Source organism: Ursus americanus, chromosome 3, assembly GCF_024610735.1.
Source record: "Ursus americanus isolate L20-20 chromosome 3, mUrsAme1.1.p, whole genome shotgun sequence".
NCBI classification, from domain to species: Eukaryota; Metazoa; Chordata; class Mammalia; order Carnivora; family Ursidae; genus Ursus; species Ursus americanus.
In genome coordinates this window covers 83,025,669-83,047,622 of record NC_142129.1, presented here as the reverse complement: position 1 = coordinate 83,047,622, position 21,954 = coordinate 83,025,669, and the positions used below count along the sequence as shown (strand labels likewise).

At 45.3% G+C, this 21,954-nt stretch overlaps 1 protein-coding gene across 4 annotated transcripts in view; it reads left to right on the top strand.

The window, feature by feature from the left end:
- NAPEPLD (N-acyl phosphatidylethanolamine phospholipase D) overlaps nucleotides 1–21,954 on the top strand; it is a 75,675-nt gene that overhangs the window by 15,237 nt on the left and 38,484 nt on the right. The window contains exon 1 of one of the 4 annotated variants that reach the window (XM_045793415.2): nucleotides 11,049–11,426. The exons of 1 other annotated variant lie outside the window; for it this stretch is intronic. In XM_045793415.2, the coding sequence (XP_045649371.1) occupies nucleotides 11,215–11,426 (212 nt within the window). In that variant the 5' untranslated portion in view covers nucleotides 11,049–11,214. Of the gene's footprint in view, nucleotides 1–11,048; nucleotides 11,427–11,470; nucleotides 11,885–19,395; nucleotides 19,520–21,954 lie in introns of those variants that run through there. 2 more of the 4 variants (XM_045793416.2, XM_087861158.1) reach the window with 2 other exon arrangements.

Sequence of the window (21,954 nt, the reverse complement as noted above, 5' to 3'; positions counted from 1 at the left end):
TTGCTCACACGAGCACGGGGGAGGGGCAGAGGGAGAAGGAGAAGCAGGCTTCCCACGGAGCAGGGAGCCTGTTGGGGCGCTGGATCCCAGAACCCTGGGATCATGACCACAGCAGATGCTTAACCAACTGAGCCCCTTTCCAAGTGATTTTTTATGCAATCATCTGGGCTTGCTCATAGACCCCTGCGAAACCACTGAAGTCTATTACTCTTGTTCTTAGGAGGAATTGAGTAGCTTCTTGTAGGAACCAAGACCAAGCCAAGAGTGAATCTCAGACTCTGAGATCCTTGCAAATCTGGAACAATCTGTAAACTGTAAATTCACTGTGCTTGCATTAGAAATTCTCTCATAGTCCTTATCCCTCCGTAGAAGATCTGAATTGCATGTTACTATACAGATTGTGTGTTACTAAATAATCAATCTTAGGAGTGCCTGGGTGGCTCAGTCGGTTGGGCGTCTGCCTTCAGTTCAGGTCGTGATCTCAGGGTCCTGGGATTGAGCCAGTGTCAGGCTCCCTGTTCAGTGGGAAGCCTGCTTCTCCCTCTGCCTCTGCCTCTGCCCCTCCCCTTGCCCCAACTCGTGCACACTCTTTCTCTCTCTCTCTCTCTCATAAATAAATTCTTAAAAAAAAAATCGATTCTAATTCACAGTAGATTTCATCTTTATGATGGTACAGAGCAGGACAGAGGTTGTAGGTTAGTGGGAATTTCTATAAAGCGTTCTAATTTCCACTAATGTTCCCCTCAATGGACATGATAAACCTGTATTTCATTTCTGGCCTAGATCCATGGAGAGAGTCCTTGGGGCTCTAATTCTGCTCTCCCTAACTTTGAGTTAAAACAGTAGTTTGTTTTCCAAGAGGGTTAACCGCCAGCCTTTAATGCTGGGGAAACTCTGAGCATAGGGGGTACACAGCTTTACCCACCTAGATGATAATGCTAGGTGATCTCCTCCATGCTGGCAGTGCCTTTGCTTTTCCAGAATGGACATTGTAGGGAGCTGGAATTTTGGAAACCAGGATTACATTGTTTCATACCCTTACCTCCACCCCAGGCTATTGTTAATTGCTGAGTGGTATTTATTAAGCAATATAATGTGACACTAACATTGTAAAAAGCAAGAGGAGAGTCTAATTATTGGCTCCCTCCTTCCAACAGAAACGGGCCTGAATCTTGCTTCCACATCTTACTAGCCTGGTACCCTCAGGAAAGTTAGTCTCTCTAAATCTCCATTTTCTGTAAGAGGAGTATAATAATGCCTAGTGTCTGAGTTTGTTATGAAAATTGAGAATTGGAAAGTACTTCACACAGTGTCTGGCCTATGGAAAAGTCACAAAAGTGTACCTTTAAAAAAGCTGAGCCTGAAATGCAAACTCCTAAACCAACGTAAGTGTACAGTGTAAATAACAAAGGAATACAGAGAGGACTACATCCTAAAGCGCGCTGCATGATCAAGGACACACTGTAGATTTCAGTGTATATTGCAAAAAGTGTGATTTCATGGTTTTTCTAGATGTGTGGAAATGACAACCTCATTTCCACTTCAAGGAGGTTTTCTGAGTGGGTTTGGCCTTTGTATTTGAATCAAGAAAATGCAAGATCTGGGGGCGCCTGGGTGGCTCAGTCGTTAAACGTCTGCCTTCGGCTCAGGGCATGATCCCTGCGTTCTGGGATCGAGCCCCGCATCAGGCTCCTCCTCTGAGAGCCTGCTTCTTCCTCTCCCACTCCCCCTGCTTGTGTTCCCTCTCTCGCTGGCTGTCTCTCTCTGTCAAATAAATAAAATCTTAAAACACAAGCTCTATCTGGAGCGCACCAGGAGTGGGGGAGGGTGTTGGTGATGCCTAAGAAGGAAAACTGAATGTGTTGCCTTGTTATCCAGAAGGGTCTATGAGGACAGAGTTGTGAGCTAGCTATGGTAAAATTCTAAAGTTGTAGCCTCTGCCAGGAGGCACGCAGGGATGCGGAGCTGACGAATTGGGTATGGCTGCCTGCCATCCGCCCCAGTTAAGAGCCTCTAATCAGCAGATTGCTGTGCGAGGCGGCTCATACTGTTAACTCTGCTTAGAAACTGACTTTGAAGCAAGGTCAGGAGAGATGCCAAATTGCATGTACAATGAGCATCTGAGGATAGCCTTGAATTAAATCCTCACACAAATCAGCCTCCTCTTTTTCTCCAGGGCTCTGGATGTCTTGCTGAAACATGAGTTTCCTGTCCCCTTGTGCTTCACCGCCATCTCTCCCCACCACCCAGCCCACGCCCAGCCCCAAGGAGGCTCTTCAGAATTCAGGGACTAATCCTTCATCCATTCTATCTAGTCTCCAGCCATAACAGGAGTGCGGGCTGTGTGCTAACCACAGAATTCGCTGTTAGAGGTATAAATATGCGTCAGAATAGTTGTATATGTGTGGCCCACAGTCTGGTTAGGGAGACGGAAATGGAAACAGATAGTCACACTACAATTACTGCTTTCATAGTTCTCGGAAAGCACCAAGGTCAGAGATAACCGTTCTGCTTTGGGAAGGTGGGAAATCTTCTCAAAGGTGGTGATTCTCAATCCGAGTGTTGAGCAATGAGCCTGAGGGCTCACAGGGTGAAAGCAGGGAAGAAAATTCGGAGCAGAAGAAGTAACATGTGCACAAGGTTAGATGTGTGGACAGGGAGGATGGAGAGAGACGGTACTAGCAGTAACACGTGAATGTGAAATTGAAAGGTAAGACCTCTCTGGCTCCAGCTCCAAATTTTAGAATCAGAAGGGATCTTGGTGATCATGGTGGCTCAGGGCCGTCCACGATGTGTTCTCACCAGGACCAGAAACAATCTCCTCCGGTGCTAGGTCTCCTTTCTCCAACCATGACCCCTAGCCCTAACCCGGCAAGCTATTCCTATAAGGCCCAGAAGCTGGCTGTCTCGGAGTTCAACCCGGAAGTCACAGGATGGAGTTTAGATCTATGTGTCTGCTCATTTGTCACGTTAGCCTGACCTCAGTGTCTTATACACATTGTTAGGAGACTTCAAAGGCTGCTTGCAGGAGAGGGTGTGCGTTTTCCGTTGCCGCTGTAACAATGACCTTCAACTTGGTAGTTTAAACAAATTCATTTTCTTGTAGTTCTGGAGGCCAAAATCCAAATCCGTTTCTCCGGGCTAAGGTCAAGGTGTGACAGGACTGGATCCCCTAGAGGCTGGCCGTGGCTGCTTCACTCTGCTCTCCGCTGCTGTCCTCCTACCGCCTTCTCTCTGTAAGGACCCTTGTGATTACATTTAGGGCCCACCTAGATCATCCAGGCTAACCTCCCTTTCTTTTAGATCCTTCTTTTAATCACGTGTCTAAAGTCTCTTTTGCCACACAAGGTAGCATTCACAGATTCTGGGGATTAGGAGGTGGGCATTTTAGGGAGAACAGAGGATTGGTCAGTTTACCACAGATAGTAGTACTCTTTGTCCTTGAATTGGAAGCATGCAGACCACACATTCCTGTTTGTGGCCAGGGACTTGGCAATTCAGGGGTAGATGAGAAGGGCTGGGACAAGTAACCCTCATCAGTGACTTGAGTCTATGGAGAATCCGATACCTGAGGGATTGGTCTGATCTTTGTGGGGAAGAAGGCAATAGTTTTTCTCTCTCTGCTCATAATAAATGCCATCCGAGTTGGATGACCCTTGTACTAGAAATGTGTCGGGTAATTTAAAAAGGGTTGGAGGACTCCTGAAATTTTTGCTTGCTGAATCCGTGTTGGCAGAGCCACGCAACTGGCTGAGCACTGGGAATGAACTGTCTTGATGTGGAAATACTGAAGGTTCATAGTTTCGGATGCTGGATTGGCACATGCTTTAGTCCGAGAGCATGACTATCCTCAGACCTAGGTAAGAGGGGCCCATGCTCTAGGCCTGCAGGTAAGAGCCCACGCTGGCCTCCTTTTACTGCACCCTAACTGTGCCCCGGGGACCTGGTCTCTTAGAGCCCGAGCTCCATCCCCAACCACTCTCCGGTACCCAGGAATTGGAGTCTTGCCACAATGGTCCCAAGCCTGCTTCCAGGACCTGTGCCCACTTCACCCCACGTCTGTCCCCTTGGGCTCAGGCAACACGCTGCTCTGTGTACCCCAAGGCCCAGAGGTGGCTCTCTGTTGGGCATGGATGGGACATAGACACTGGGAAGGGTTCACATGCATAAGCTCCAGGCCGTCACAGTGAAGGACAAAAGCTTGAAGCTGATGTCATGGACAAGTTGCCAGCTCTCCCCAAGTGAGCTCCAGCGGCTCGCGGAGAGCTCTGGGGAGCCAGAGAACTCTAAAGAACCCGGGCCTCATCCGTATGAAGGTGTATTTTATTAAGATAGGAGGATTGAAGATCTTTTACCAGTTTCAGCCTGATGTATAATTTTTCAATGATTAGACATGTGGGATGTATGCCTCATTAATACTCTTGCCTCGGGCTCTGTATGTATCAGGGGCAGGGCTGCAGCATTACGCTCACTGCTATGAATAGCACTGCCGAAGTGAGCCGTGGGCCCCGCTGCACAGAGCCGCACAAGCAAAGCCCCATAATAGGAAGCAGTCAAGTCCAGTTCTTTGGGCACTCAACGGAATGGAATCCCTCAAGTCATTAGGAAAGTATCTCTCTCCAGGCCTCAGCCTTCATAACATAGGGCGTTTGGCTGGGTGGCTGAGGGAGCTAAATAAAATCTAATGTCTTCAACATTAACAGTTGGGTTTGGGTGTTTAGATTTTGAAATATGTTTGGTTCTTTATTCTGAATTACAATCCTTTGTGGTGGCTATGTGATTGAGCTCCATGGGAAGTAAAGATAATGTTAGCAAAAATCTAAGCACAAAAGAATAAGTGATTTTTCATAATCGGTGTGCCACCAGAAGACTTCACTCAAATCCTATTCTGGGAACGACTTAGGTGTGGAGGGCTTGTCTCTCATTGGAGAAAACCGAATTCTCATTGTTAACTTAGTGGATTTCTCCTCATCGAGTTAATAGGATTAAAAACCAGTCCATATTCAACACTAATACCATTTTAAAAGTTAAAACTAGTGCTTTTTAAATTTTTTAAAAAGATTTTTAATTTATTTGACAGAGAGCTAGAGAGCACAAGTAGAGCGGCAGGCAGAGGGAGAGGGAGACGCAGGCTCCCTGCTGAGCAGGGAGCCTCATGTGGGGCTCGATCCCAGGACCCTGGGATCATGACCTGAGCCAAAGGCAGCCGCTTAACTGACTGAGCCACCTAGGTGCCCCTAAAACTAGTGTTTTAAGTGAAGAATAAATTTTGGGCGCCTGGGTGGTTCAGTCAGTTAAGCATTAAATTCTTGATTTTGGCTCCGGTCATGATCTCAGGGCTGTGGGACTGAGCCCCATGTTGGGCTCGCCCTCAGCTCGGAGTGTGCTTGAGAGTCTCTCCCTCTTCTGTTCCTCCCTCCCCCTCCCGCCTCTGCCCTGGTGTTCTCGCTCTGTCTCTCCAATAAATCTTTAAAAAATAATGAAGAATAAATTCAAATATTAAACCCCTGAAGTCTAAAATTCTTCTTGCTCACAAAGTATGTATTGGTTGCTTTAGGTCCCCCCCCCGCTTTTTTTTAAAAGTAATCTCTGTGTTCGAAGTGGGGCTCAAACTCACAACCCTGAGAGGGAGTCTCATGCCCTATCAACTGAGCCGGGAAGGCGCTACTTATCTTTTTCTTTTTTTTTTAAATCTCAAGTTTCATGATTCAAAGTAGCAGGCTAGCTTGTACTTTCTCAGTGCTATTCTTGGAAGCACAGAATTTTCCAGGTAGAATAGATAGCAATGGTGGCCGACTCATCCCCTCCACGTCTGAATTCTCCCCTGTACTTTCTGTGCTGTTAATCCACAGAAAATGCTCTTAGAAAAATTCTGACTTTTAAAATTGTCAAAGCAATCAGCATTTCTTGGATGAGTTTACCTGGGGCTTATGAAGATCATACCCTGAGTCTTTTAGATTGGAAAAAGGTGAGATACACTGGCCAGTTACCAGCAAGAGGAATATTACTTCTCACACAACTGAAATACTCTAATATCTGGCTAGTCTCTTTTCTAGTGGGATAAAGGCTAAATGAAATTCAAAGTACAATCTCATGACTATAGTGTGTGAAATTAGTTTTATGAAGCAAAAGGGCTTAATTTTTTCGTTATTTCCTTGGATCAGGTGCCTTCTCCAGTTGCTAATATCCTTCTCTAATTTAGAGGTATGCAGTGGTCTCCAATTTTTATTGTGAATGCCCTACAAATAACCCATATGTGCTTGTTCTTTACTTTTATAATATGCTACTGTATAGATACGTATTAGGAAACTCAAGATCAGAAAGCAAACAAGCTTTCAAAATGTAAACAGAAGTTTTTTTTCTCTTGCATACCCACTGGGTTGGGGCACCCCACCTTGGAAGCTGTGACTATAAGGTGACATCATTTGACTCAGAATTTCCTTTTGGCTGCTTTTTTTTTTTTTTTTTTTTTTCAAGATTTTATTTGAGAGAGAGCACAAGCAGGGGGAGCAGCAGAGGGCAAAGCAGGCTCCCCGCTGAGCAGGGAGCCCAACGTGGGGCTCCATCCCAGGACCCTGGGATCATGACCTGAGCTGAAGGCAGATGCTGAATTGACTGAGCCCCCCAGGCTCTAATTGGCTGCTATTTCCGCTTGTAAAAGAAGAGAAGGTTTGGAGAACTTTGACTTAATTGTCCCTTTCCTTGAGGTAGCACATAGTCCTTGTCTTTGAGTCCTCGACTCTATACCTTTTCTTTCTGGCCCATCTCAGATACTGAGGGTAGTGGGAGATACGTAGCCTAACCTAGAGGTCAGCAAACTTTTTTGGTAAAGGGTCAGATAGTAAATATTTTAGGCTTGGTGGGTCCTATGTCTCTGGCGCCAGTACTCAGCTCTGCCCTCTGTGCAAAGCAGTTAGACAATATGTAAACGAATGAATGTTGTGTGACAATAAAACTTTACAGACGCTGCGATTTGAATTTTGCATAAATTTCAGGAGTCACAAAATATTTTCCTTTTGATTCCCACCCGCCTCTGCCAACCATGTAAAATTGTAAAAGCCATTCTTAGTTCACAGGCCATATAAAAATAGGTGCGACCTCAAGCTATAAACCTGCTAGGAGAAAACAGGAAAAACTTCATGACCTTGGACTTGGCAGTGGTTTTTCTTTTTTCTTTCCTTAAGATTTTATTTATTTGACAGACAGCAAGAGAGGGAACACAAGCAGGGGGAGTGGGAGAGGGAGAAGCAGGCCCCCCGCTGAGCAGGGGACTCCACGCAGGGCTGGAACCCAGGACCCTGGGGTCATGACCTGAACCGAAGGCAGACACTTAATGACTGAGCCACCCAGGTGCTCTGGCAGTGGTTTCTTAGATATGATACCAAAAGCACAGGCAACAAAAGCAAAAAGACAAATGGGACTATCTCAAACTTGTGCATCAAGGACCCAATTAGAGTGAAAAGGCAATCTATAGAGTGCAAGAAAATATTTGCAAGTCCTACATCTGAAAGGGGTTAATGTCCAGCCTATATAAAGAATCTGACAACAGAAGATAATATAATTAAAAATGGGCAAAGGACTCGAACAGACATTTCTCCAAAGATGCTATACAAATGGCCAACAAGTATACAAAAAGATGTTCAACATTCCTAATCATCGGAAAAGTGCTAATAAAAACCACAATGAGATCACCGCAGACCCATTAGGGTGGCCACTACCAACCAAAAAATAACAAACGTTGGCGAGAACGTGGATACTGGAGCCCTCGGGCACTGTTGGTGGGAGTGTAAAATGATGCAGCCACTCTGGAAGTTGTACGGAAGATCCTCAAAAAATTAAAAATAGTAATGCCATATGGCCCAGCAATCCTCCTCCTGGGTGTATATCGAAAAGAATGGAGAGCAGGGTTGGAAGAGACCTTTGCACATCCTTGTTGACGGCATCACTATTCACAATAGTCAAGAGGTAGAAGCCTGCCAAGTGTCCATCAGTGGGCGAATGGATAAATAACACATGGTAAATAAATAACATGAAATATTCTTCAGCCTTAAAAAGAAAATCCCGTCCCACACGACCACATGGTTAAATCTTGAGGACTCTATGCCAAGTGAAGTAGGCCAGTCACACAAAAAGACAAATACTGGGTGATTCCGCTTATGAGATATTTAAATAGTCAAATCCACATAAATAGAAAGTAGAATAGTGGTTATTCAGGCCTGGGGTAGGGGGAAGAGAGGGAGTGTTGTTTAATGGGTATAGAGTTTCAGATCTGCAAGATGAGAACGTTCTGGAGATCTGTTTCTGCAACAGTGTGAATATACTTAATACAATCGAACTGTGCCACCCAGACACCCCTCAAGTGAGCAAATTCTCAAGATCTTATTGACTTTATTCAATGATTCATGGATCGGGCAGCATCCCATCCAGCAGATAGAACGGAGTTCTGAGTAGCTGTAAGAAATGAAAGACTTCTAGCCGGGAGGTGTCGAAATCCAATCTCTACTCTGGAGCTGAAATGTAACACAAAGACAGAGTTTGGGGATAAAGAGGAACGATGGTTTTATTACTTTGCCAGGCAAAGGAGGCTGCAGCAGACGAAAGCCTTCAAAACCGCAGACCAATCCTCCCCCTCCCCCCCCGCCCCTGCCCCCGGGTAAAAGGCTGATGGGTTTTATAGAAAAGTACAGCATCTGGGCGGTTTCGACAGGAATCTAGTATGGGCTTCCAGCCGTGTTCATTGTCTTCAAGGTGGCCTCAGGGTTCCCACTGGCTACCTGAGTCTTGTTACTAAGTGTATGTCGAGGTCAGCAAGAGGTCAGTATCTATAGGGAGGTCCTTGGAACAAGGGATTCTACAGAAAAACAAGTGAAGGGGAGGGGGAGGCTCCAAGGAAGAGGAGGAGAAAAATGCGTACAGTTTAAAGTCAAGCCTTGCTGAAGCATTACTGTCCATCTTAATTTCTGTCCATCTTTACATTTCTGTAGTTTCAACGGGAGCAGGACAAAGAAGTTACACTAGCAGAAAGTGGGCTGGTGGGGCAAGGTCTCTTTAGGTGACGGCAGGGGTCTGTCAGGCAGATGATCTTACCAGTGCTGACCAGGTGAGTCCTGATTAGTTTAAGATTCCGTTTCTGAGAGAGGCAAAAACTACTTCTCAGTTTGGTGATGTGAAGCTTAGCCTGAGTGACTCCGTTTGGGGCTTGTTGTCTTGTTTTTAACGGTAACCATTTAGAAGACAAATAGTTACCATTATGTGCTAGGTGCTTGACTTCCTAGGGCTGGCATAAGAGGGAAGGACAAATAAAACTCCCTTCAGCAAGTCAGGATCTAAAATTAAACCATGAGTGAGATGCAGAGGGCGCAGTGTTCATTTTGCCCTGAGCCGGGAAGCAGGGCAACCTAGAAATTTTGCCTGGAGTGATATAAATTGTTACACTAATCAGCTTGTTTTCATGGCCTAGAAAAAAAATCCAACCATTGTAAAAGCTTTAGAAGTTGTGTTGAGCAGAGATTATGACACAATCCATAAAGTTTATGTAGTGCCAGGAGTTAAGCAAGCATAAACACTATTCCTTAATTAATACAGCTTCAGTTATAATCTCAATGTTGTGTTAAAAGACTATTCATCCCTCCTAGGCTTTCCTGATTTACAGGGATGTGCTCATCCCAAGTACCTGCTCTCACAGAAAAACACCCTGCGAGCATCGGTCTCTTCATCGCATCTCTAAGTATGTGTAGAGAAAAGTTGCAAGTGAACACTGCAAACTGATTTTTTTTTTTTAAAGATTTTATTTATTTATTTGACAGAGACAGCCAGCGAGAGAGGGAACACAAGCAGGGGGAGTAGAAGAGGAAGAAGCAGGCTCATAGCGGAGGAGCCTGATGTGGGGCTCGATCCTAGAACGCCGGGATCACGCCCTGAGCCGAAGGCAGCCGCTTAACCGCTGTGCCACCCAGGCGCCCCTGCAAACTGATTCTTAAGCGTAGTAAGCAAATGCAGCACAGGAACCTAGACAGTATCCTAGTTCAGAGGGAAAAAGTTATAAAAGACGTTCTTGGGATAATCCTAGAAACTTGAATATGGACTGAATATGGAGTGACGTCAGCACTAGCGGGAGGGAGCACGGTCCACGCCTGACCTAATCTTCGTATCTCTACAGTATGACACGGGCGCCTTCACTTTCGGATAGCAAAATAGTTCGTTTGCATTTTCCAGCAGTCCTATCTCCATTTGGGGCCTGTGCATTTTTTCCCCCAACATAACACCAGGCCTTGAGCACAAGCAGGAAGCTCTTATGAAGGAATCTTTTTTGCCCAACCATCTGCTGTTGAATTCAATTTCAACCCGATTTCAAATTGTTTATACTTAAATGACTTCTTAAAACAGCTAATATCATCCTGCAGTTTAAAAAGAAAATCCCAGGGGCTCCTGGGTGGCTCAGTCAGTGAAGTGTCCCGGGATCCTGGGATCCAGCCCCCTGTGGGGCTCCCTGCTCAGCGGGGGTCTACTTTTCTATCTCCCTCTGCCACTCCCACTTGTGCGCCCCTGTTCTCTCTCAATAAGTAAAATCTTTAAAAAATAAAAATTCTAGGAGAAACTCGAATCACAGTTTAATGCTCTGTAACCTGATAGTACATTTCTTGTCTTTTTTTTTTTTTTTTTTACACTATTAGGCTGTGACATTTTAAGAGGTAATGAGCACTGTGACAAGGCAGCGCTGCCACTAATATTCATTATCTCTTGTACACACTTCAGATTAGCTTCTTTGCTGCCAGGCTCATGGCATCGTAAGTTTTAACTATTCTACCAAGTGTTTGTCTACTACGATAGCGCCGGGTATGAGATGCCACCAAGATCCCATTTAGTCTCAGCAGTTACGGCTGGTGTCTAGGAACGTGTTCATGCACCTGAAAGTTAGCTATTGATTTAGAGCAGGGTAACCAATCTGGTATGAGAAAGGCTTCTGCAGGGCAAACCAGAAGCGCGCGCTGACCGGGAGGCGGAAGGGGGGGGGTGCTAAGCGCGCGCCCCGCGGCGCCTCCTTTACCAAGATGGCCTCGGCGTTGGGGTCCGCGGGGGCGGCCATCTTGGTAAAGGCCGGAGCGGCGGCCCCGACGCTGGCAGGGCTGCCAGATTCGAAGGTCACAAAGAGTGAGTGAGCAGGCCACGTGGAGCGAACTTTGCCTCAGCTTATGGGTACAGCTCGCCTCAGCGATGGCGAGGCGGCGGGCGTTGAGGCGGTGCCTGCAGCTGCTGGCGCCCTCGGCGGAGCCGGCGCGCCGAGGCCGGGGACGGAGGAACCCGGGCGCCGGCCGCCGTGGCCACTCCCGCTGCGCGGGGGCGCTGTCCTCGGGGGCTCAGTGGCCCGCAGCCCCGGAGGAGCAGCAGCGGCGGAGGTGCGCGCGCCCTGCCTCCCCCCACGCCAGGTGAGCCCCGCCTCTCCCCTCCCCTCCCCTCCCCTCCGCCGCCGGTAGCCGGAGCGCTGGGAAGTCTGCGCTGCCGCTCCGGCCTCGCGCAAGGCGGCTTCCTCCCGCCCGCGGTTCCCTTTCACGGCCCGCTTTCTCCTCGGCCTCTGGGCGGAGCAGCCAGCACAACCCCTCCTGGGGCTGTTTGTGGACACCTCAGCGAAGCAGAGCGCTCCGTGCGTGGGATTCCCGGTGCCGAGCCCTGCCTCCTCCTGGAGATGCTGCACTTGTGAGAGGCAGGGCTTCCTTTGAATTTCTGCACCTCGAGAGTTGCGGAGCCCGCATCTCTGAAGCTGCCTGGGTGAAGAGCCACATTCCCCCCCAGCCCCCTCTTGGGACAGGTGCCGTCTCTGGGACTTATTTCAGAACCCATCTTCTCTGCACATCACCAGGTTGCATCTTCACCGATCGGAATACATGTGGGTGTACCTTCTTTGGCTGTATGTAAATGAATGGGTCGACAGCTACCTTAGAGCAACTTATTTCTGCTTCATGTATGGGGTTTATCTTAAAAAAAAAAAAAAATCCATTCCAACAGGTTTCTTTGCTTTTGTCTTCAAAGTTAACCAGTGAACGGAAGAGCAAAAGAAAGGAGCCAAAGTGGAGTGGGGTGGTGGAAGCTGGTGCTTTCTTGAGTTTTCTGTCCCGTGGTTGTTTCTTAAGTTGGGTATTATTGCAGGCTTTTCAGAACAGATGTGCAGATATCGTTTTTTCCCCCCAATACAGAACTCTATGTGGTCCCGATGGTTTGAGATAAATATGCTTCCGTGGGCTCCGTCTGATGCATCAACACAGCAGTCGAACCTGGAAAATATTGAGAGAATGAGAAAAGTTAGCCTTTAAAAAGTCCCTTAATTCTTGTCCTTGCCTTTACTGTTATAACATGACTCATCTCGTGTGCTTTGGCTGAGCATGAAGTGTTTGCTCTTTGATAATTCTGATTAATTTATTGAGAAAGTCATTCCTGAACTCTGTGAAAATTAAACAATTTCAATCTGTTAACAGTGGTTATCTAGCAGTTCTGTTTCTATTTTAGTTACACCGTTTTTGATTTAGCCTCAAACATAGATATCGTTTAAAAGTTATGTAATCTTTAAAAAGAAAAGATTACCTATATCCTCCAACAGTCTGATGTTGTTGCAAGAAAACATGAGGTCTGTGAGAGAAGAAATTAGGGCAAGTGTACTTGTTTAAGAATTTAAGAGAGATTGACTTCAATTAAAACTGTTGTGAGTCAACTGGAAATACAGTTCCAATTTTCAAAAAAATTTTTTGTTACATTCTGCAGCTTTTCCTGCTGCAAGAATTTCTATAAGGCTACAAGAGGGAAAAATACTTAGGGTATGTCTCATACCCTATTTTCTGCTCACAATTCCAAGTTAAATTGTACAGATTTCATATTGTAAAACTTGATTTTTAAATTAGTCCAGGGATGATTGTACGAATGACACTTTAATATAAGCATTCCATTGTAGGGTTTTGGTTCTGTTTTAGTTGATACAGTCATCCTCTTATGTTTGTTTGAAAAGGGTATTATGTTCCTTTAGTACTTATGAGTTTGGGAAAAGGGATTTTAAAGAACATTTTGTCTGTGCTTGGAAAAGTACTATTTGCCTTTGATTATGTTTCATTCTGCCTTTTTTTTTTTTGGTAGTGCTAGATTGCTGTGGATGTAGAGGGTTTTTCCATTCCATTCTACTCTTTTTATGTAAATAAAAATATGACTGTAGCTGGGGGGGCTGTGTTGATCTGGCATTTTAGATTGAAAAGCATACCAGTAAAGAGTGTTTGCATTGAAGTATTATTGGGGAAATGAACTGTGCGTGTAATTAATTTTTAATGAGCACCTTTATCCTGAAGGCCTGTGAGAGCATGTATAAAATTGGCATTAAAAAAAAATCACTCGTGGGGTGCCTGGGTGGTGCAGTCAGGTAAATGTCCGACTCTTGGTTCTGCTTAGGGCATGATCTCAGGGTCGTGGGATCCAGCCCCAAAGTTGGGCTCCCCACTCAGTGCAGAGGCTGGTTGAAATTCTCTCCCTCTCCTTCTGCGCTTCCCACTCCCCCTTTCCCCCTCCAATGAGTAAATTAAAAAAAAAAATGTGATTTCCATCATAAGGTTCAAGTAATATACCATTCTAACCGCTATATTACTGAAGAATTCTACGTATCTATAATTGGTAGCGCTTTGCTTGACTTGTCTTTTGGATTAGTAACCATTTATTGTGTATTTAAATATTAAGACTTTTGTGGCACATTATGTATGAATTCATAGGACCCCAGGGGCAGTTTTGTTATGTCAGAAATAGTCTTTTGTCAACTCAGTTGGTTAGATAACGTATTACAAGTATTATGACTATAACTTACAAAGCCCTTTCAAATATTTACGTATTATTAGTTTGATTTAATAGACATATAACATGTGAAGTTATTAACCCTGTTCCACAGATGAGGCAAACAGGAACCTGAGAGCCTGGAAGGTTTTATTGAAAGTCCGTTAGCACAGCAGCTCTGGTCTTACGCAGGAATATCCCTTGCTGCCCCTTGCTAGAAAGGGTTTCCAATGAAGCCAGGGTCAAGTGGGGTGGCCCAGCAAGCTTTGGGCAGCATTACAGCCATAGATGACACCCCTAAGCCTGTTCGTGAGGGGTCGGTATCATCAGTTATAGAGGTACACAGATGGCATGTGGATGGATCAGCATTAATTCAAAAATGTGATTGAGAAATAACTCAGTATGTAGTTATTAAATAACTCCATCTTTTCCCTTGAAGGCAGCAGATTTTCAGGTTTCTCTAAATCGGGGTCTTCCCAGATTAAGGGACGGTAACGTATTGGCTGAACAGGAACTGCCTGTATACTTCCGTGCTTGTTTGTAATCTCTCATTTTTAAGAGTAAAGTTGTCAGAATAAAGAAACCTCAAGCTTCCTCGTTGTTTCTGGCACCCCGTAAACTGGTAAGGTGCTTGTTTGTTTTGCTTACAAGACCCCGATGCTTGGACACCTGGACAGCAACAATAATTAGTTTGTAAAGTTTTCTGTATTTTGAGGGTCCTTCAAACTACAAAGATGTTTGTTCTCAAGTCACTGTGTTTCTTCCTTTGGCTTGTTTGGTGAGTTTGTGAAAAGAAGTACTGTGTATATATTCAGAATATTGTGCTGTTATATGGCTGAAGTAACTAATGATAGTTTAAAGAGTTTCTAGACTCCCTTTTTTAAAAAAGTTACGGCGCATTTATCTGTTCATGAGTTAAACTAAGTAAAATACCCTACATGAGGTGAAATGTGTCCTTTATCTTTTTATGCTGATCATATGCTCTTTGTTCCAAGTGTTTTTAAGATTTTATTTATTTGGGGGGGGGGATAAAGTGGGGGAAGGGAGAGGGAGAAGCAGAGTCCCTGCTGAGCAGGGAGCCTGATTCAGGGTTCGATCCCAGGACCCCGGGTTCGTGACCTGAGCCGAAGGCAGACGCTTAACTGACTGAGCCTCCCAGGCGCCCCGGTCCAAGTGTTTTTAAACATAATTAGGATGAGAGCATGGCTAATAAACAGCCCAGGCTCTATCTCCAGCCACAGCTGGACCCCTGGAATGTCATGTAACCCTCTGGCCTGACTTGCTTCATCTGTAAAGTAAAGGGGTCACACAGTGATGAACTTTAGTCATGGAGTGTTCAGGTTAGAAAGGACTTTAGTATGTACTGGTCCAACCTCTTTAATTTACAGATTTCCTGTTTCTACTCTTGCAAGAGTTTTTAGCCTATCGGGATACCGCAAAACTGAAACCTCAAAATGAGACTTTTCTCCCATTTCACAGGGATGAGGTACTTTAACATTCTTGGATGAAAGGTGATTCTTCTCTCATTCTTTGCTCGTACAGTGTCTCAGTTGGACCTGTAGATGAGATGTTCGTTGGGTGTAATTGCACGTGTGCTGCTCAGAGCTTATGTAACTGGCTGAATATGAAGGCTGGTGGGCATATTGAATATCATCACAATGAAGAATTTGACAAACTCCGGATGTTCTCGGCAACGTTCTTGTGGTTAAGCATGAATATGTAGAGCTTTGTAATTCATTTTTGCTTAGCTGCCTGAATATCTTAAATCACACTTTGTAATAATGGTCATCTCCAATTTACCATAAACTGCTCACATTTTAGTAGATTTTGTTGAAGACCTAACTGCATTTAGATGGTAGCCCGAGACCATAGAGTGATCACTCCTCCAGGTTTTTCTGGGACTGAGTTGGTTCTCAGGATGGGGGACTCTCCGTGCTATAACTGGGAATGCTCTGGGCACCCTGGACGTGTTGGTCCCCCTGCCGAAGGCGTCTCCTCATCGACCTTGATTAGCAGTCCTTCCCAGTTGGAAGGATAAAATGCCAGGTGGTTATATGCTGGATGAACTCAAAGACCTCTTCTCAAAGGCAGGGAAAATATCTTCAAGGCCGCCTCTATATTATCTGTTTATATGGACTATAGAACTATATAAATCATTTGTTCTTTTCTGTGTAACTTTAAACGAGAACACTTTAGTGATTAAATAGGTCACGTTTGAAATCTCCATGTATAAAATTAAAAGGGCAGTTATATTTATAAGGGAACTTATCAGGGAACTAAGTGCTTTTTACTTTGAAAGGGAAAAAAGAGGACATCGTTGAAAGCAAAAAAAAGAAAAAAAGGCTAGCCTTGCCAGCGAGACTGTGACTGTTGGCTCTATGCTGCTAACTTTGAACCTGGTATCTGTTCAAGAAAAATTTATTGGATTTTTGCAGATTCAACATGATTAGTGGAAAGAGCAGTGACGGGCTCTGGAATCCGATTCAACTTGGATTGGCTCTCCAGGCCCGACTGTTAACCAGCTTTTTGACTTTATGTAAGCTGTTAAAACTCCATCAACCTTTTGTTACATCACCTTTAACATAAGGATGATCTCCGCCTCCTGGGAATGTTGAGGATTGAATGAGATGATGAATATATTTAAAGTGACCCATAGTAAGTGCTTAGTAAGCAGTAACGACAGCCGTCACGTGTGCCGTGCGGTGTACCCGTGTTTGATTAGGAAGGGTGATGTGTTTCCATAGCTTCCCTGAACTTCACAGCTATGGTTATTGTCTCAGTTGGGATTCGTTTTAGGAAGCTTAGAGCTGGAAAACTCAGGGTGGGTATGGTGGCCCCTGAAGTCCTAGTTCTTTGCACCATTCCTAGGAAGTGACCCTCACCCTCTGGGTGGCTCCGGCCAGCAAGATGCGGGAAAAATCAAGGAGTGTCTCCCTTGCCCTTAAGGAGACTTCCAGAAGCATCATGGAAGACTTCTGCTTGTATCACAAGGTGTCATCAGTGTGGCTAATCCCTGGTTGGAAAGGTAGGAAAGGTGGTCATTTAGCTGATGCATAGCTAGCAACCTGAAGTAAAACTGGGGCTCTGTTACTGAAGAGAAAAGGGGGGGACTCGGTTTTATTGTAGGCCTCTTCTAGTTTTTTTGTTTTGCTGTTTTTTAGAGCATTTTTAATTTAATTTTATTTTTTATTTATTTTTAAAAGATTTGTTTACTTGACACAGAGAGAGAAAGCACAAGCAGTGGAGTGGCAGGGAGAGGGAGAAGCAGGCTCCCCGCTGAGCAAGGAGCCCGACATGGGGCTCCATCCCAGGATCCTGGGATCACGACCTGAGCCGAAGGCGGACTCTTAAACAACTGAGCCACCCAGGCGCACCTAGAACATTTTAAAAAATTTTATGTATTTTTTGGGGCGCCTGGGTGGCACAGCGGTTAAGTGTCTGCCTTCGGCTCAGGGCGTGATCCCTGCGTTATGGGATCAAGCCCCACATCAGGCTCCTCCGCTATGAGCCTGCTTCTTCCTCTCCCACTCCCCCTGCTTGTGTTCCCTCTCTCGCTGTCTCTATCTCTGTCGAATAAATAAATAAAATCTTAAAAATGTTATGTATTTTTTGAGAGAGACACAGCATGGAGGGTGCGGGGCAGAGGGAGAGGAGAGAGAGAGAATCCTAAGCAGCTTCTATGCTCAGCTCAGCACAGCACAGAGCCCGATGTGGACTCCATCTCAAGACCATGAGATCATGACCTAAGCTGAAACCGAGTCGGACGCTTAACCGTCTGAGCCAGATGCCCTGGCATCTTCTAATCTTTACCACTAGGTCACAACTTTACCACCATAGAATTCAAGGCCTCAAGAATTCCCCAGGATTTTTCAGTTTTTATTTCCGTAATTAGTGGTAGGAACGCCCTCTGTTGGCTTTTGTCTCATTGTCCTTCGGTTACTTTTGCTTCTCATATAATTTGATTCCCAGTGAGTCTTTAAGAACAATTAACTCGGTCCCAGTGAAGAATAATTAGGAGATTAAGCTCCTGTTCTTCGTTTATTCATTCCCATAAATATTTACTGACCACTCCTCATGTACAGGCTGCCGTGGGTTATTATAGACCACGTGACTCACCATTGATTGTGTTTCTTTTTCTTTTGGTTTGGCTTCCTGGGAGCCCCGAGTCAAATTTGTGACTTAGCTGGACTGAATCCAAGTCTGTGACCTATCAGACTTTGCTCTTAGCCATGCGGTCTTCCCAGGCCCAGCCCCGTGTGGTCAACTTGGGGTTCTGCGCCTTCTCTAACTTGGAGTGTGGGGCAGGGAGGAAGAGTAGGCCTGATGGCTGGCAGTTGCCAGGCTAGCATACATCTGGGAGTACAGGAAAGTCCCTTTGGTCGTTCTTCAATGCCTGTCCTACTTTTATGCCAGTGACTAATTCAGAGTAGCCATTCGTAACCCTGCCTGTGTATTGGGGTCACCCACAGAGCCTTTAAAAACTATCCGGGGAACCCCCACCTGACATTTTGATTCAGTAGCTTCAAGTAGAGTTTTTAAACCATAGGTCATTCTGATGGGCAGCCAGCCTTGAGAGTCCCAGGTTTAAGGCCTTGTGCCCAGCTGGCTTGAAAATACTTAGGAGTCCCACTGCTACCTATCAGTTACACTAGAGATCAGATCCTTAATAACCTGTTTTGACCACTGGAGGGGGAAGTGGGAGAACCCCGAGACTAGTAGTCGCTTGGTTTGGAGATAGAAGACACTGAAATGCTTTAGGGGACATTTAGCCAGAGTTGGCCTAGCTTGCCTGTTTTGCCTGCTCCTGTGATGGAAAGCTTTTCCTTTGAGCCAAAGAATCTTGCTAACTGGGGCTTCCGCTCTGGGGAGGGTGCTGATTGTAGGTGTGGCCACTGTTAGTATCCTGAGTTTGCACATTTTTCTCCCGGGGTGGGGGGGGGCAGTCAGGGGAGATAAGGGGGTGAAGGGAGTGAGGATTATTATTTTCAGAATGAGGGCACTGTTCAGGGTTTAAGAAGGGTCTCCTGGTGAATTTGGAGAGTTGCTCCGGCCACAAGGACCTATGGTTTCGCATAGGAATCCTGTGGAGAACTGCGGTTTCATATTTGTTTTGAGTTGTATGAATTCCAGGAAGACCAGGGTTGCTTTTACTCAAATAAAAGAACAAAAACACATTCCAGAGTTTATTTCATTTCAGTTTATTCATGCTGTTACCCTCAGCTCCCATATTTTATTAGTGCAGAAATTTAAAAATGGATTATGTGCTTAGAATATAATAAGGTAGTGGCTTACGGTCATTGTGGGCTTATTGTGTGCCAGACGCTGGGCTAAGGATTACGTATGTTCTGTCCAATACCACAATGAATGGGCATCAGACAAAGAAACTAAGACTTAGAGGTGACAGGGATACCTGCCAAGTTAGGAGGTATTTATTGTAAAATGTTTAAATTTTTTTTGTTCCTTTCCTGGTAATATAGTTTTTCTTGATTCAAGTATATTTTAATTATATCCATTTTTTCTTAAAGATTTTATTTATTTATTTTGACAGGGAGAAAGAAAGAGCACAAGCAGGGGGAGATGCAGGCAGAGGGAAGGGGAAGAAACAGGCTCCCCGCTGAGCAAGGAGCCCGATGCGGACCTTGATCCCAGGACCCCGGGATCATGACCTGAGCCGAAGGCAGACGCTTAACCGACTGAGCCGCCCGGGAGGCCCTGTTTCTTGGTATTCTTGGTATTCTTAAGATATACTGAGTTGAGGACCTCGGGGGTCCTGGGATCAAGGCCCGCATTAGGCTCCCTGCTCAGCGGGGAGGCTGCTTCTCCCTCTCCCCTCTGCCCCTCCTCGTGCGTGTGCGTGCGCATGTGCGTGCTCGCTCTCTCTCTAATGAATAAAATCTTTAAAAAAATATATACAGAGTTGAACTTGAAGTTCCTTTGAACTTCAGGATTATGTTAGTTGACCTTTTGGGGATGTCACATGGTGCCACTCTGAACCTGCCACTACACTGTCAGCAGAGGGGCCGAACAGGGTCTGACCTCAGCAGTGCCCTGGGCCTTGCTTCCTTGTAAAAGCCCCACTGTTGGTTGGTTTGTTGTCATTTACCTTTTTCTCATGAAGGATTGATGAGGTGACATCAAGGGCAGACTCATATCTGTCTTTCTGCCATATTCCTTTGTACATGAATCAGGGGCTCGGGCAACCTCTTTGGTGCCTGCCCTGCTTTCCATCACCCTCTGTGTTGACACCAGGGCCCCGTAACTGGTTGGCTGCGTTCAGAAGCTTATGAGCCTCTTCTGTGTCCCTGACGCTGTGGATCACAGAACTTCTCATCAGCGTATAAGGAAAAGTATTCGGGCCATTTGTTTTGGAAATGGCTTGTTCTAAAAACTATAGTTTTTGGTATTCATAGCTGACACTTCTGTAAACCTATTTCTCCAAAATCTGTAGGGTTGCTTATGATGTGTTGTTTTTGTTTGTTTTGTTTTTGCTAGAATTTAGATACAGTAGACATTCAAACAGTGTTTGGTAAATGTCTCTAGAAATGATTGAAGTATAGGCCCTTACAAATTATATCTGAAATCTTTTTAAAGGGTGAAATCGAATGCCTGTTTGGTTATCAGATTGGTCATGAAATCTCTTCTGAAATATTTTAAGCTCTAAATAATCTCCTGGTCTGTCTGATAAACCCGTGAAACTACACTTTCTCTAAGTAGCTAACGTTGCTGTTCTCCGATGGAAAATACTGTGCTTATCCCCTGCTAACCCAGCCTGGGAAGGTGGCTGCATCTGAGCTAACTTTAGCTGGGAACTTCCTACGAGGGAGCAGAACTTGGGAGGGGCACACCACAGTGGCGGCCACGTTGGGGGGGGCAGCTCTTCCATGGCCCGAGCAGGCTCTCTGGTACAGACAGTGTGTTACAATTAGGGAGGTTGAAGGGACCTTAAGGCTGTGGCTCAGGCCTCTCATTTTACAGATGGAGAGAGTCTTAATGATAGTAAGTGACTTTTTTTTTTTTTTAAACTGTATTTATTTGAAAGAGTGCGGGGTAGGGGGAGGAGCAGAGGGAGAGGGATAAGAAGACTCTGCACTGAGCGTGGAGCCCGACTTTGGGGCTCCATCCCACAACCCCGAGATCACGACCTGAGCCGAAATCAAGTGTCCAATGCTCAACCAACTGAGCCACCCAGACGCCTCAATAGTTAAGTGACTTTTTAAAGCTTAAAAACTTCCATGTGGACAGTCTCGACTTACTATGGTTTGACTTTCGATTGTTCAACTTTATGATGGTGGAAAAGCCATACATAGTCAGTAGAAACTGTACTTTGAATTTTGAACTGTTCTGGGCTGATGGTTCATGGTATGATTCTGGCAGCTACCAGGCCCCCAGTTGCCCCGTGATCCTGAGTCAACAACCGACACACTTAACAGCCGTTCTCTCCCCCACACAACCATTCTGTTTTTCACTTTCAGTACAGTATTCAATAAATACATGAGCTGTTCAACGCTTTGTTACAAAACAGGCTTTGTGTTAGATGATTTTGCCCAACTGCGGACTAAGCGGTCTGTGCATGTGCAAGGTAGGCTGGGCTAAGCTGTGAGGTTTGGTAGGTTAGGTATGTTAAATGAGTGTGTTGATTTTCAACTTTGAATATTTTCAACTTCAGGATGGGTTTGTTGGGAATGCCCCCCTGTTGTAAGTAGAGGAAGATCAGTATAGTAAAAGTTGGGACCAGAACTGAAACCGGAAGTAAAAGAGAATGCTTTTCTCCTCATTACCCTTTCTTTTCATCAAGGATCTATGAAGACCAGTTTCTCTCTTTTTTGGGGGGTGGGGGGAGAGTGCATTTGTGTGTGCGTGATCAGGGGGGAGGGCGAAGAGAGAGGAAAAGAGAGAATCTGAAGCAGGCTCCGTGCCCAGTGTAGAGCATGATGTGGGGCTCGATCTCACAACCCTGAGATCATGACCTGAGCCAAAATCAAGAGTTGGACACTTAACCAACTGAGCCACCCAGGCGCCCCTTCCTTCATTTTCTTTATGGGATATATATTTTTATGGGTTATACTTTAAAAACCAGAAGCTTTCTTTTTGCATATTGGATTGAGACAGAGCCGGGAGAGAGGCCACATTTTGAAAGTATATTTTTGTTCACATCTT